General features: G+C 38.8%; 1 protein-coding gene across 1 annotated transcript; it reads right to left on the reverse strand.

The window, feature by feature from the left end:
* Positions 1 to 13,457: 13,457 nt before the first annotated feature.
* On the reverse strand, positions 13,458 to 14,327 carry LOC142606356 (uncharacterized). Its single transcript, XM_075777721.1, has 2 exons — positions 13,856 to 14,327; positions 13,458 to 13,717 (listed from the first exon to the last, which is right to left on the reverse strand). The coding sequence occupies exons 1-2, from the start codon at positions 14,325 to 14,327 to the stop codon at positions 13,458 to 13,460; spliced, it is 732 nt and encodes a 243-aa protein (XP_075633836.1).
* Between the last annotated feature and the right edge of the window lie 1,406 nt (positions 14,328 to 15,733).

Consider the following 15,733-nt stretch of genomic DNA (forward strand, 5'->3'; position numbering starts at 1 on the left):
TTCGTGTTCTTCCTAAGTCCATGAAATAAACCAATCTACAGCAACCAAATCTACTCCATCAAATCTAGAAAAACAAGAAATAAATCCAAGGAATCAAACCAAACCATAAGTAAATCGAAGAAATAAACCCATAAACTTAGTAACCAATTCAATCCCTAGCAAACCCATAAACCCAGAATTTTTCTTCAAAAACAAACACATTAAAAAAAAAAAAACCCTCCCCTGATGGTGACTCTCTTAGCATGAATAGTACAGAGATTGGTGTCCTCAAAGAGTCCCACAAGGTAAGCCTCAGCGGCCTTTTGTAGCATAGCCACGGCGAAGCTCTGGAATCGGAGATCAGTCTTGAAATCCTGAGTGATTTCACGAACCAAGCGCTGGAATGGGAGCTTTTGGATTAGGAGCTCGATACTCTTCTAGCACTTTCAGATCTCAAGGAGAGCAACGGTCCTTGGCCTAGACCTGTGGGGCTTCTTCGCTCCTCTAGTGGCCGAAGCGGACTTCTGAGCAACCTTGGTGGCCAACTACTTCCTCAATGCCTTACCACTAGTGGATTTGCAAGCGGTTTGCTTGGTACAAGCCATTGGAGTTGGAGAATTAAGGTTAGGGTTTCGGAGATTGAAACTATGAATTGGATTTCGATTTGAAATTTTGAGAATGTGTGAGAGAAATGGGATTGGAGGGAGAGGATTTATACGAAGAGATTGAAATTTTGGGAGGGAGAGGAGGTCAATCATGGATGTTGATTTACTAAGAATTTTGGGCGATTGTTGTGTACAGAGTAAGCATGATGTGGCTTTTGAAGCACGAACCAGCTGGGTTAGATTCTGTGTGTTTTTTTGTGTTTTGTTTTTTAATTTATTTTCTTTTTTGGTTTAAATTGTCTAACATGAATTTTTATAAAAAAAAATTAAAATGCTAAAGTGACGTATAAAAATGCTAAATAATATTTTTTTAATAATATTTTAATCGCTACATTAGTGCCGCATCAGCTCCACGTCAGCTAATAGGGTGTTCTGTCTGCCACCTTATCTTTTCCCGTTAGTTGGACGGTAAAGACTTAAATGTCATGCATTAATTGGTTTAAGGACTAAAAGTGATAAAAATAAAATGTAGGAAGCAAAATGAAAAAAATGCAAAATGTAGGAACTAAAAGTGCATTTACGCTTTTTTTTTTTTTTTTTTTTTCATAGAATGGCTTTTTCTTTTTCACTTTTCATTTCTCCCACCACCAAATCCTTTGTCATCCTTCTCTTATAGAACTACTCTTTTCTACAATGATTAAGTCTCAACATAGTAGACATTTCAGGGGCAGAAACAATCTTTCAGGTCTTTAAAAAAAATGTCAATGTATTTATTGTTTTGGGTTTAAGATGGCATAATTTGACTATTTCTTTTGGTTGAGTTTTTACTCACTCTAGAAAATAGAATCAATTGATTTTTGTAAGTAATTTTTACTCACTCCTTTGAGTTTATGATACAAATTTTCTGCTACGTTAATCTATACTCCACTTTTTATTTACCATACATTTGAGGAGAGGTATCTGACCTTTAAACTCGTTTTGGAACTTTGCTGGCTGGTTTTATAAAAAAGAAGTCCTATTGCAAATACTAAATTTCGGATAGAGGGAGAGAGAAGTGAAAGAAGAATGTTCAATGAGAAAGATATAAAAATGAAGTGATGTTTTATTTATAACTACTGCCCCAAGAGTTGTGTCTCTTGTTTGTAATAATAGGCAGTTTTTTTCTTTTTTTTTTTTAAAGGTGGAAGTTTAACTGAAAAGATACAATTGTTTGTGATTTTAATCATAGATGCGTCAGTAATTTATGTAGCCACGTGGTGAAATAAGACACGATCAACAAAAAGTCAAACGTTTCGACTATTTGTTATTATATATATATATATATATATATTAGTCTTTCCTGCACTTTCTATGGTTAAGCTTTGAGAAATTGAGAATACCTAGGGGGTGTGATGAGATGAAAATTTTATTTCACCCATTAACGCATAACACTCATCGCACCCTTAGGTAATTTTGTGATTGAAAAATGTAGTAATCCTGAATTATAATAAATGAAAATTATTAACATTTTCAACAAAAAAAAAAAAAAAAGAAGAGCTTTTGACCATGCACTTACACGCCTGCTCAAAAGCTAGTAATATACAGAGATTAAAAGGTGAGGGTAACTAACTTTTCGAATCCTCTTAATATATAAATTGATATATAGATAGATAACTACCATAATTCTCAAATGTCATATGTAGACAACCAAAAAAAAAAGCATATATTACTTTGAACTTTGTCGTGATTAACCACTAGTATAGTTAAGAGATAAGATCAAAAAATAGAGTTCAAATTTGGTAAGGATGGGTTGTAAAATCCATGTTTTACATCATCTAATAAGAGGTTGTCACATCAACTTTTTACTTAAAACTCAATACATCCTAACATGTAAAATAACATCTCAATAAACTCACAATTAAGTTAGATATTCAATTGGGTATTAGATTTGATTGAGTGTGCTTGTGTCTATTCTTTAATATGTAATATAATGATGTGGTGTGTTGGGATTAGAAGGGTAAAACTTGAGTTTTACACCACATCCTTATTAAATTTAATCTCCAAAAAAAAAATTAACTTGTTTGATTAAAGTCACTTTTTATCTCACTTAAAAAAAAAAAAAAACTAAATTACCCATTGTTAAAGAAATATTCCAATTGACAAAGGATAACATTTTTTGCTTCAAACTTGTAGGGAAGTCAAAATCCAAAAAAATATGCAAACTATATCCGCTTCAAACTCTCATGGAAAAATTATTAGGTACTTTTGGAGTACCATAAATGCGTACTCTCTCTTCTCACATGAATGGTAGGTCTCACCATGAATTTAATTAATGGGTCATACCATTCATGTGAGAGAAGGGAGTACACATTTATGGTACTCTGGGAGTACACAATAATTTCCCACTCTCATGAGTCAAGATTTCACCATGTGATAATTAAGTTCAAATTATATCCTATATTTAAGAGAGGTGCTACGTCCACAACATTTTTACAACAAATCATAGGTGGTTAGTTGTTATTGGTTCAAATTTGAACCTAACACTAAGATTACTTTTTTGCCCCAACAATAACAACCAGTAACATCCTGCCATTTAAGATTTGTTGTAAAAATGTTGTAAAAATGTTGTGGACATATCATTTCTCTATATTTAAACACCCAATGAGATTATTGCCACAATTAAAATAATAAACCATTAATTACTACCATAATTACATATTAATGACTACCATATTAAATTTAATATAAGACAAAATATATAATATTATTAATAAATATCATAATTATCGAATTCAATATTTGTGTGTGTATATATATATATATATATATATATATATATATATATATATATAAATGAAGACATTTGACTTTTGGTTGATCTCATAATTTTTTGCCCCATAAACTTTTGAAGTCTCACAATATTATGTCATTATTATTGACCCGTTTTGTAGCCCATTATGAATCATGTGCGCTAGATATAGAAAATGCTATTTTGGTGATTAGGGTTTTTGTTATTGTTGTTTTTGATAGAGTGAAAAAAAACTCTATGGCTGCACTTTGTATTTTTTCTTGATAATAGTAAAATCCCTTCAACTCCATGAACGTAAACAAATTGTCGAACCACGTAAATACTGTTTTGTGCGTATGATTATTTTTTTCTTTGGCGTATATTTTCTCTATTTTTGTTTCTCATAGGTTTGGGAATTTCATGCTAATTTCCTTCAATTACTCCATATCGTAATAAGAAAAAGTTGTTTAGTGTTCTTTTATCCTTAATCAAAGTTATCAAACAGGTTGGGGGGACACAACTAGTGCACAAGTAAATATGATTTTGATTCTTTAATAGTTTAATTGCTTTATTAATTAAAAAGTACCCATAAACGCTTTACCTACCAGATTTTAAAAAAATTTAAAGTGTACAAAACAGAGCACTACTCAAAAAAAAAAAAAAAAACAAGAAAATTTCATTGTCCAGGCCACTACACATTACTTTGTATAAAAAATGTCATTAACTAAGTCCAGCTATAGGTCATAACAGATTACTATGTTCGAGAAAACTTGGATTGTATCCATGTAGTGTCCTCATATATTAAAAAAAATTTACCAATTTCAATCAATTTTGTTAAAAAGTGCACACTTTCTTCCTACCAAAACTGGGTCTCCAACACCATATGAGGTTATTGCTTGTAGGCCTCTTAAAGGAATCTGAACCGGTGGTCTGAGCTTAATTTTCTGTTAAAGCATTTAGCTAACCAGGAAATTCATAGTATATAACAACACAATAGGTGATTTAGTTGCCAAGGCTTGGGTCAACAAGACTTTAATTTTTTGGTTTAAGTCCCTTGATCCCCAACACCATGTGAGGTTATTGCTTGTAGGCACAATTATTAATATTAGAAAAAATATTAGAAGTTAATATTAGAAAAAATATAAAATATTATTAATAATTATCACAATTATTGAATTCAATATTTGATATATATATATATATATATATATATATATATATAGACACACACACATACACAATTGAAGACATTTGACTTTTCGTTGATCTTATAATATTTTGCCCCCCTAAACTTTCGAGGTCTCACAATATTGTGTCATTATTTAATATATATATATATATATATATATATATATATATATATGTGTGTGTGTGTGTGTGTGTGTGTAAGGACGTAATTCGAGCCTCTGCCCAACAAGAAGGAGGACGTCGGCCCAAAGAACCCAATACAATGAATTTATAGTGTGGGCTAGTAATCTTGATTCTAATGAGCTTAAACGGTAATGGCAATGGCCCAAAATCACAAAACAATATACATGAACAAGTTTATAAGATGAAATTTATCCTCGGACTCAAGCCGAGAATCAAGTGTTTATATTTCTTCTTACTTAAAGATCTTTTACCAAAATTCCCTCCCTTTTGTTACAGGCTCTCTCTCTCTCTTATAGTCCCTTCTCCTTTCCTCTAGATTCAGATTGATCCCCTTGATACTTGTCCCATCTTCCCTTTTTGGAAGTCCCTAGGTAATAGTTGTAAGGCTGAAAATCACTGTTTAGGTATCACTTCCTCATAAATGCGGCCAGAGACTTAGGTTCAAAGCATTCAATGCGGTGGTATCAGCTTTCTCTAAGATCTTTTCTTTACCTCTCTTGCCCTTTGTGTCCCTTTTAAACATATCTCCATACCTAAGACCTTCAAAAATATCATTCTAGTTAACATGACGTACCACTTGATCCTCGCTGCAACCAGTCGAGGAGGTAGTCTTCTTCGAATTATTTACATTCACCTCATTTGCCATATTTGCTTCCAGGGTTGTAAGTTTGATATCGTTATTACCATTAACCCGTCATCAAAAAAGCAAACATCATCGGCTCAAGCCCATGGCCCAAAAACGTATCTTGAGCCTTTTGTCCCCACAATAGCCCCTCAAAACTTCATTTTTCTCCCCCATCTGAGAATAAAATTGGGGTTTTAACCCAACGCAACAACTTCTACACATTTTCCAAATTTTCACACGTGAGAATGTCATTTCCTCCTTTGGAAACTGTTTCTGACGCTTTGAAACTCACGATGCCCACATTAAATGCTCCAGGCAGCGCCTATCCTCCACGTTTAACAGTGGGATGTAAATCCAACGGCCAGAATCTTTCCCCCAAATTTTTAGCGGGATAACTCTTGTTGTATCACACCTTTCATATAAAACATTTGGAAGGGTGTAATTTTCTCATTACTTTGTAAATCAATCATCCCTTAAGAATCCTTTGCTCTCTTAACTTCCAAGAAGTTCCTGAAGAGTCCTTTGTTCTTTCCTTCGTAAGTTTTCACCCTCCTAGATTCTTTTTCTCCTCGGCCATCCTTCTCGGCCATTAATTTTTCCCCTTTTCTTTTCTAAATATTCATTTTTATTTCGTCCAAATGGGTAGATTCAAATGTTTAGTAGACATTCCTGCTAGTATGGAGGGCTTCCAAGCTAAATACCACATTCCCTAGGGAGAGGGTTTGAGGTACTGTGCCCCAGATGAAATATATACCGCTAGGTAAGAAGGGGAAGTTGTCATTCCCATAATCGCATTTTTAGAAGGAGGAATGCCACTTCCCATGAGGAATGTAACCCGAGATTACCTGTATAATCATAAATTATGCCCAGACCAATGTGCACCTAGCGTATTTAGAATCTTAGGTAGTGTCGATGCTCTCAACGTGTAGATGGGTTTGAGACTCACATGGCACGATGTTGTCCATATATATGAGTGCCGCTCACTTAAGGTCGCGGGGTATTACCTCAAGTCTAGGTCTAACATCGTTAGGCTCATATCGTGTCTTCCCAAATCTAACAAAGGCATGAAGGACGACTACTAATTGCCTCTAGGGAGTGGTACGACGGTCCTCATTGTCCAATCGAGGAGGGAACACCAAGTGTGATTTCATAGGATTAGGTCCCTTGGCATGGGGTTTAGATCTTCTACTTTCATCATTCATATTTATATTGCACTTTAGTTACTCTTTGGGTGGCGGTTGTTATTGGTCTAACCCTTTTTGGCTTCTCGAATGTTTTTGCAGATAAGCAACACATAGCACCTCGTTTGAGTCTATCCAACGTCAAGGACCTTAACAAAGTTTTAAGATCCAAGGTGTTTGTGAGTGAAGACGAGCAGTTGAGGGCAGCGTATCTCATCCTGGGCTTTGAACCCCTATTGACTACCTTCCAAGACATTGGTAATGCAATCATTGTGGGTGACCATAGATGTAGAAGAATAGACGTCTCAAAAGCAGGATTCCTTACCTCACGGGAACTGCCTGACGAACCTTCTGTCATCATTTTTGCACGCCCAATAGCCGCAATTCCCCCTCTTGTACAACCTGAAGCAGCAGCCTTCCGAGAAAAGTCTACATCTTCACGCTTGTCCCTTGAGGAGGAAATAGACCAATTCCGACTCGAAAAAGTAGAGAAAACACCAAAAGGCCCCGTTGTTGACCTCTCAGAGGAAGAAAGCAAATCCAACAAAAGCTCAGGTATTAGAGGTTTCATAGTTGCACGTGTGGATAGCAGCATCGAGGAAGAAAAAATGTCTCTGCAAAAAGGAAGAGGCTTGAAGGCTATCCTTACTGATAGGGGTAAGCAAGCCACCAAGGGCGCTTCGGGGTCTCAGCCCTTTGCCAATCCCCCACCCCCTCCTCCTCCTCCTTCTAGTACTTTGCTTCCCATACCAATCCTTAAAAAGAAAATACAAGATGAAGTTGAGGAGGGGGAGCTGGCTCAACGGAAGGGGCCTTAACAAAAAATAAAAAATAAATAACCAAAGGCCAGACGCGAGCCTTTTCTGTGGAAAGCAAGGAGGGCCGTAAAGTGGCCGAGGTATGCCAAACTCAGTCTAATTGGGCCCCTCGGTTGGAGTTGGATAGAGCCGCTATTCCCTGAAGTTCTACAATAAGAAAACTTCAAAAAGGGCACGCCCATTATCTGGCGGAGGCCTTAGAGCAGCCTATACTTCTGCCTAAGGATATGGCCGCCCTAAGAAAATTGAGGCAGCAAGAGCTATTCTTATCCCTCAAAAGGGACTTAGCTTTGGTAAGATTAGTTGTTAGCGTCAATATCTTCTATTGCATTAGTTTGTTATTATTTATTTTCTATTAGTATTATTTTGTTATAACGCACTGGTTTGTTGCTCTTGTGCAGACTATCCAAGAGGTATTTGTTGCCGAGGAATGGGTAAATGATGCTCAAAACAAAGCTAAAGCCGAGGCCAACCTTAGGGCCGAGACTTAAAAAGCCTTGGGTTTAGCTGAGCAGGAGAAAAAAGAGCTTACTAAAAAGTTGGTAGAAGAGGGGAAAGGAAGGAGGAGTGCAGAGGCTGGGCTTAAGACTGCCGAGACTCAGGTGGAGGAGCAACGCAAACAGCTCTATTACAATGGAATAGAGCTAGCCGCTACCCAACAAGAAATTCTGGGCTTGAAGACTGAGTTAGCCCAGGCTAAGGAAGCGGCTTACACCATCAAGGAGACCTTGGAGGCCACGTCGTTGACTTCCTACAATCGGGGGTTGAAAAAACATAAATCTGCCTGGTTGAGGAGCTTGCTGAGATATGTAGAGATTACTGCCAATAGGTATGGGCAGAGGCCCTCAATGTGGCAGGAGCTCCTGCTACCTCGAAGTGGAGGAAGGCCGAAAACATATGGTATCCCCAAGATATCCGTGTGATTGCAGCCATCCCTCCTCCTCCAACTGCCCCCGAGTCAGCTTTCCCTATACAACCCTCTAACCACCTAAGGCTCTCTTCCACCTCCTAAAGTATCTACAGGTCCTGATCAAGCTGTGGACCAAGGTGAGAAGACTGATAAGGTTTTGAGTGGGAAGGTTAGTCATGGTGATCCTTAGCCAGGAGAGAAAGACAAGGGAAAAGAAGTTGTGACCCTGTCTGAGGCCAAAGCTCCAAATGCTCCCCTCACTATCAAAGAAGTGGCTCCCCAACCTAAGGAGACTGAGGCCAAATCAAAAGGGACTGAGGAAAAAACAAAGGAAACTGCAGCTAAATCCAAAGAAGATGTTCCGCTAAAGACTAAGGCATAGCCTAGGATTCCCTTTTCTCTCTACCCAATTTTATGATACCTCCAACTTACTATATGCTTATTTTTGTGATTCTACCTATATTTTTATCTACAATGTAATTACGCACAGTTATAATGACAAGTTCAAGATTTTTTATCTTTTATTCCATACAGATTTTTTTTTATTTGGGATGTTTACCTCTTTGTTTTAATGGGACTCATATACACAATATGAACGATTTGGTGTTCAATTGAATAGGATAGGTCTTAGTGCACAATTTGGTAACATATGTAATTTGACAAGGAAATAATTTCATTTCAAGAATGAATGAATGAACCCTTAAAACATTTGTATCATTAATCTGGATATACCCACGTTTTCATTTGATAACTTGTATATTGGGATTATATTCTTTCCAAGATTAACAAGCAGTAGCAAACAAATGAACATCAAAAAGTGTTCACACACCCAAGGCATATGATTTGAAGATCCAAACGTGACCTAGGATCTATGTAATAATTAGGCAAATCATGAAAGATATCAATTTTTTCAAGGCATGTGGTCCGAGGATCCAGGCATGGTTAAGGATCTGTTTGATACTCATAGAAAGTGTTAGATACCAATTTCCCCGAGGCATGTGATCCGAGAATCCAAGCATAGCCAAGGTTCTATTTGATTCTTAGAGAAATAATGGAAGATATCAATTTTCTCAAGGTATGTGGTCCGAGGAGCCAGGCATAGCCAAGGTTCTATTTGATTCTTAGAGAAACAATGGAAGATATCAATTTTCTCAAGGTATGTGGTTCAAGGAGCCAGGCATAGCCAAGGTTCTTTTTGACTCTTAGAGAAACAATGGAAGATATCAATTTTCTCAAGGTATATGGTCCGAGGAGTCAGGTATAGCCAAAGTTCTGTTTGATTCTTAGAGAAACAATGGAAGATATCAATTTTTCCAAGGTATGTGGTCCGAGGAGCCAGGCATAGCCAAGGTTCTGTTTGATTCTTAAAGAAATAATGGAAGATATCAATTTTCCCAAGATGTGGTCCGAGGAGCCAGACATAGCCAAGGTTCTGTTTACCTCTTAGAGAAACAATAAAAGTATCACATGAAACAATGAGCTATATGGAACTAGAAAATACTTCATGAATAATAATAATACCTTTGCAGTTTATTTACATTCCAGGGACGTGGTACAACCTTTTCATCTAAGTCTTCCAAATAATAAGCCCCTATTCCAGCTACTGAAGTGATACGGTACGGCCCTTCCCAGGCTAGATTTTTGCAGTACCTAAAACCTTTCTTAACACCAAATCTCTTGGCGCCAGTGGCCTTAACTTCACGTTTGAGTCATAACCCTATTTAAGCTTGTGTTGATAGTAGGCTAACTGCACCATTGTATTTTCTCTCCGTTCCTCAACTAAGTCCAAACTCTTTTCTAACAATCCATCATTGCTGCTTAGATTAAAAGAGCTCATCTTCAACATTGGGAAACCTGTCTCAAGAGGAATTACCTCCTCAGCTCCATAGGTCATTGAAAAAGGAGTTTCTCTTGTGGACCTACGAGGTGTAGTCTTGTATGTCCAAAGGACATGTGGCAACTCTTCCACCTATATTCCCTTAGCATCATCCAACCTCTTCTTAAGCCCATTGACTATTACCTTATTAACAACCTTGGCCTATCCACTCCCTTGTGAATAAGCCGGAATGGAATATCTGTTTGTAATACCCAGATCACAACAATATCTTTTGAAGTTCTTACTATCAAATTGAATACCATTATCTGAGATAAAAGTATGAGGAATTCCGAACTGGGTAACTATGTTTTTCCAAACAAACCTTCTTGCATCCAGATCCCTGATGTTTGACAATGGCTCGGCTTCAACCCATTTAGTGAAGTAGTCCGTGTCGACCAGCAAAAATTTCTTATTTGTTGCTGCCTCGGGGAAGGGTCCTACAATATCCAAGCCCCACTAAGCGAAAGGCCAAGGACTGGATAGGGGATTAAGGACTCCCCCTGGTTGATGAATGTTCGGAGCAAACCTCTGGCGTTGTTCACATTTCTTCACGTATTTTAGTGCTTCCTTCTACATATTAGGCCACCAATTACCTTGAGTAAGAGCTCTATGGGACAAGGATCTCCCCCCTATATGACTTCCACAAATCCCCTCATGCAATTCTTCTAGCAGCAACTTCGTTGCCTCAGGGTGTATACACAGCAAATATGGTCCAGAAAAAGAGTGCCTTTACAGCTTTTGATCCTCGGATAACCAAAACCGAGAAGGCTTCCTACGTACTTTGTCAGCATTAGATCTTTCTTCAGGTAAGACATTCTCTTTAAGATACAACACTACAGGGTCCATCCAGCTGGGTCCCATTTTGATTTGATGAACATGGACTACGTTTACATTTATCTTAGTAGACGTACACCAGTCTTCCACTAAAATAACCCAAGGTAAACTCTGTCCCAAAGACGTTGCCAAGGTGGCTAGAGAGTCGGCATGTGTGTTCCTGTTTCTGGAAATTTGCACCAAAGTAAAAGATTCAAAATTTAATTGTAATTGTCTAACCTGACTTAAATACTCCTGCATTCTCGAGTCTCTGGCTTCTAGCTCCCATTCCACCTGGCCTACAATCAACCTTGAGCCCGAGAACATCTCCACATTCTTCCCTCCCATTTTCTGAACCATATTCATCCCTATTAGCAAAGCTTCATACTCGGCTTCATTATAAATAGCTGAAAAACCCATTCTTAAAGACTTTTCAATGACGATCTTATTTGGAGATATTATAACTAGCCCCACTCCAGATCCTCTTTGATTTGCTGTCCCATCTACGAACACCTTCCATGATAAAGATTCCTTCAGGGAGATCATGCCAACTAATTTTTTATACATGTCCGACCTCTTCATATGTTCTTCTAATGATAGCTCAGTAAACTCGGCCACTAAATCAGCAAGGACCTGACTCTTCACAGAGGTGAGTGGCATATAGTTTATATCAAAAGCCCCCAGAATTGTTCCTCACTTTATATCAACGCTCCGAAGTAGAGACCTGAGCGGGAGTTGGGTTAAAACCACAACTGTGTGAGACTGGAAGTAATAGGGAAGCTTCCGCATGGCATGCGCCACTACCAAAATGGCTTTTTCCAATGGTAAGTAGCGAATCTCAGCTTCGTGCAATGAATTACTTACGTAATAAACCGGTCTCTGAACACCGTTGTCAACCCTTAACAATACTAAACTAATAGCATGGGAAACTACAACGATATAGGCAAACAATACCTCATCTACCTCTGGCCAAGACATAATGGGTGGCCGAGAAAGATACTCTTTGAGCTGTTGAAAAGCCAAAGCACATTCCTCAATCCATTCAAATTCTTTCCATTTATTCAGCAGCTGGAAGAATGGCCTACACCTGTCTGCAGACCGAGAAATAAATCGATTTAAAGCAGCCATCATTCCTGTCAATCTTTGAACTTCCTTAGGATTACGAGGTGGCTACAAACTGTTAATAGCCTTAACCTGATCAAGATTAACTTCGATTTCACAATGTGTAACCATGAAGCCTAGAAATTTACCAGATCCCACGCCAAAAGAGCATTTGGAAGCATTTAGGTGCAACTGATACTTTCTTAGTGTCTCGGAGACGTTTCAAGATTCCTAACATGCTCAGACACTATTTTACTCTTTACCACCATGTCATCCACATAAACTTCAATTCTTTTCCCCAACTGCAACTCAAACATCCTAGTCATCATCCTTTGGTAGGTAGCCCCTGCATTTTTCAAACCAAAAGGCATTACCTTATAATGATAATTTCTTGTAGGAGTAACGAAGGTTGTTTTCTCTTGATCATCCAAAACCAAAGGTATTTGGTGAGAACCTTGAAAAACATCTAGGAAACTCATCCAAAGATGCCCAACCGTGGCATCCACCAATTGATCAATGCGAGGCATAGGGAAAGGATCCTTGGGACACACTTTATTCAAGTCAGTAAAGTCTACGCAGACCCGCCATTTTCCATTCTTCTTCTTAACTACCACAATATTGGCCAACCAATCAAGATAAAATACCTCCTTGATAGCTCCTGCTTTCTTGAGCTTAATTACTTCTTCTTTAACAGCATCAAAATGCTCTTTAGATGATTGCCGAGGAAGCTGCTTCCTTGGTACCACAACGGGATTGACCTTCAAGTGATGACAAATGAAGCTCGAATCGATCCTCGAGGCCTCATAAGCGTCCTAAGCAAAGACATCAAGGTTTCCTCTAACGAACTTCACCAATTCCTCCTTCTCCTAAGGAGGCAGCCGGGTGCCTATCTGAAAATCATTTTCTTTATCATCACCTATAGCAACTCGCTCTAAAGCTTCACACTCTGCTTCCTCCGCTAGATCCCTAGATAACCCCGACTCCTTTAATTGCTATAAATCATGATCATCTGATGTCGATGACCCAACTCTAGACTGATGTATAATTGCAGCCACCATACACTTCCTCACCGTAGATTAGCTCCCGATCAGCTCTTCAACCCGGTCCCCAAATGGATGTTTCACCTTCAAATGCAAAGTGGAAGGGACAGCCCCCATGGCATGAAGCCAGGGTCCCACCACAATAGTCGTGTATGGAGAATATGCATCCACCACTATGAAGTTAACCTCTACAACTTCTGACCCTGTATGTACCTGCAACTTGACTTGTCCCATTGGTATAACCATTTTCCTATCGAAACGTACCAGAGGTGAATTATAACTAGTCAAATCTTCTAGGTTTAATCCTAAGCCTCTATACAAGTCAGGATACATAATCTTCACCCCACTACCCCAATCCACCATCACATGCCTCACGTCATACTCCCTATCCTGAGTGTGACCACTAGAGCATCATCATGTGGCTGTATATTTCCAAACTTATCCTTCTCCAAGAAACTCAATGCCAACTGCAGTGCAATTTTTGCTCTCTTCAGCCCATGATTAGAGTTCTTGGATAGTGGTCGAGCCACAGTCATTACCCAGGAGGGACACGAATCCGCCCTTCCAGGGGTTGCAAAGATGACATTAACGGTGCCCAACGAAGGCCTCGAAGAGGTGTTCCCTTGAGTACCTTAACCCATGTGACTGACTTGCCCATTAGGCCTATATAGGAACTGTTGCAACCTTTCCTCCTTAACCAATTGCTCCAAACGATACCACATATTTCTGTAATTCTCTGTGGTATGTCCGCGCTCCTAGTGGTACTGACAATGGAGGTTCTGATTACGTCTTGTGGGGTCTCCATTCATCTTGTTAGGCCATCTGAAGTATGATTCATTCTTGATTTTCTCTAGAATTTGATGAACTGGCTCTCGGAATACCGTGTTAATGCCTTGTAGCACAATACCAGCCCCAGTATACCTGGTAAAGTCTCGCCAAGGACAATTTTCAGCGTATTTGTCCAACCTGAAGTCCCTTATATCCTGAGAGATTTCCTTCACCTTACCTTTACCTGACTGCTGGTCCTCCTCTACCTGCTTATACTTATCAATCTGGTTCATAAACTGGCGTACACAACTGACTGGTTTCCCAGTTAAAGACTTCCTTAACCCATGCTCTGCTGGTAAGCCGACCTTGAAAGTTCTAATGGCTACATCGTCAAAATCCCCATCAATCTCGTTGAACATCTCCCAATATCTATTTGTGTACGTTTTTAAGGTTTTACCCTCTCGCATGACCATGGACAACAAAGAATCCAGAGGCCAAAGGACTCTACTACATGTAATGAAGTGAGATCTAAACGTCTAAATGAGTTCCTTAAAGGAATTAATGGACCCTAATCCCAGGCCATCAAACCATCTCATCGCAACAGGCCCCAAGCTAGAAGGGAAAACCTTGCACATCAATGTTTCATTCTTGGAGTGCACAACCATCCTTTGGTTGATATGGCTTACGTGTTACACAGGGTCAATTCGACCATTATACATGGTGAATGTTGGTTGAATGAAATGCAAAGGAAGCTTTCCTTCTTCAATCTTACGTGTGAAGGGAGACTTAGAGATTTGATTCAGTGCCCTACCCAAAGCATCAGTTCCTAAACCCCTAGTGGATGAATTTCTATTCGTATGATTATGGTGGCCACTATCCTCATATGAGTAAGACTCACTATGGGGAGTTCTTAACCTTCGCCTATAGCTATCCCCCTCATTCTCATTCTCACCAGAAGAAGAGTCAGAGATGGACTGAATCCACCTCCGTCGTTCATGATGTAACTTTCTCCTCAAATTGTTAATTTCCAGCTACATGGCTCTAGCATTCTCTTCATCGGAGATTCTACTTCCACCTCATGATTGACTCCTGCTCGTATGGGTGGTATGTGCACTCCCCTCCTGATATCCACATTGTTCAATAGTATGAACATCATCCTGACGCTGAGACCCCCCTAGACTCTACTTGGTGTGGACCTGAATTTGCCATAAACTGACTTTAGACTCACTAAAAATCCAAAACTTCTTATAGACAACGCCAGTTGTAAGGACGTAATTCGAGCCTCTGCCCAACAAGAAGAAGGACGTCGGCCCAAGGAACCCAATACAATGAATTTATAGAGTGTGGGCTAATAATCTTGATTCTAATGAGCTTAAACGGTAATGACAATGGCCCAAGATCACAAAATAATATACATGAACAAGTTTATAAGATGAAATTTATCCACGGACTCAAGCCAAGAATCAAGTGTTTATATTTCTTCTTACTTAAAGATCTTTTACCAAAATTCCCTCCCTTTTGTTACAGGCTCTCTCTCTCTCATAGTCCCTTCTCCTTTCCTCTAGATTCACATTGCTCCCCTTGATACTTGTCCCATATGCCTCTTTTGGAAGTCCCTAGGTAATAGCTGTAAGGCTAAAAATCACTGTTCAGGTATCACTTCCTCATAAATGCGGCCAGAGACTTAAGTATAGAGCATTCAATGTGGTGGTAGCAGCTTTCTCTAAGATCTTTTCTTTACCCCTCTTGCCCTCTGTGCCCCTTTTAAACATATGTCCATACCCAAGGCCTTCTAAAATATCATTCTAGTTAACATGACATACCACTTGATCCTCGCTACACCCAGCCGAGGAGGTAGTCTTCCTCGGATTATTTACAT

This window comes from Castanea sativa, chromosome 8 (assembly GCF_040712315.1).
Source record: "Castanea sativa cultivar Marrone di Chiusa Pesio chromosome 8, ASM4071231v1".
Lineage (NCBI taxonomy): Eukaryota > Viridiplantae > Streptophyta > Magnoliopsida > Fagales > Fagaceae > Castanea > Castanea sativa.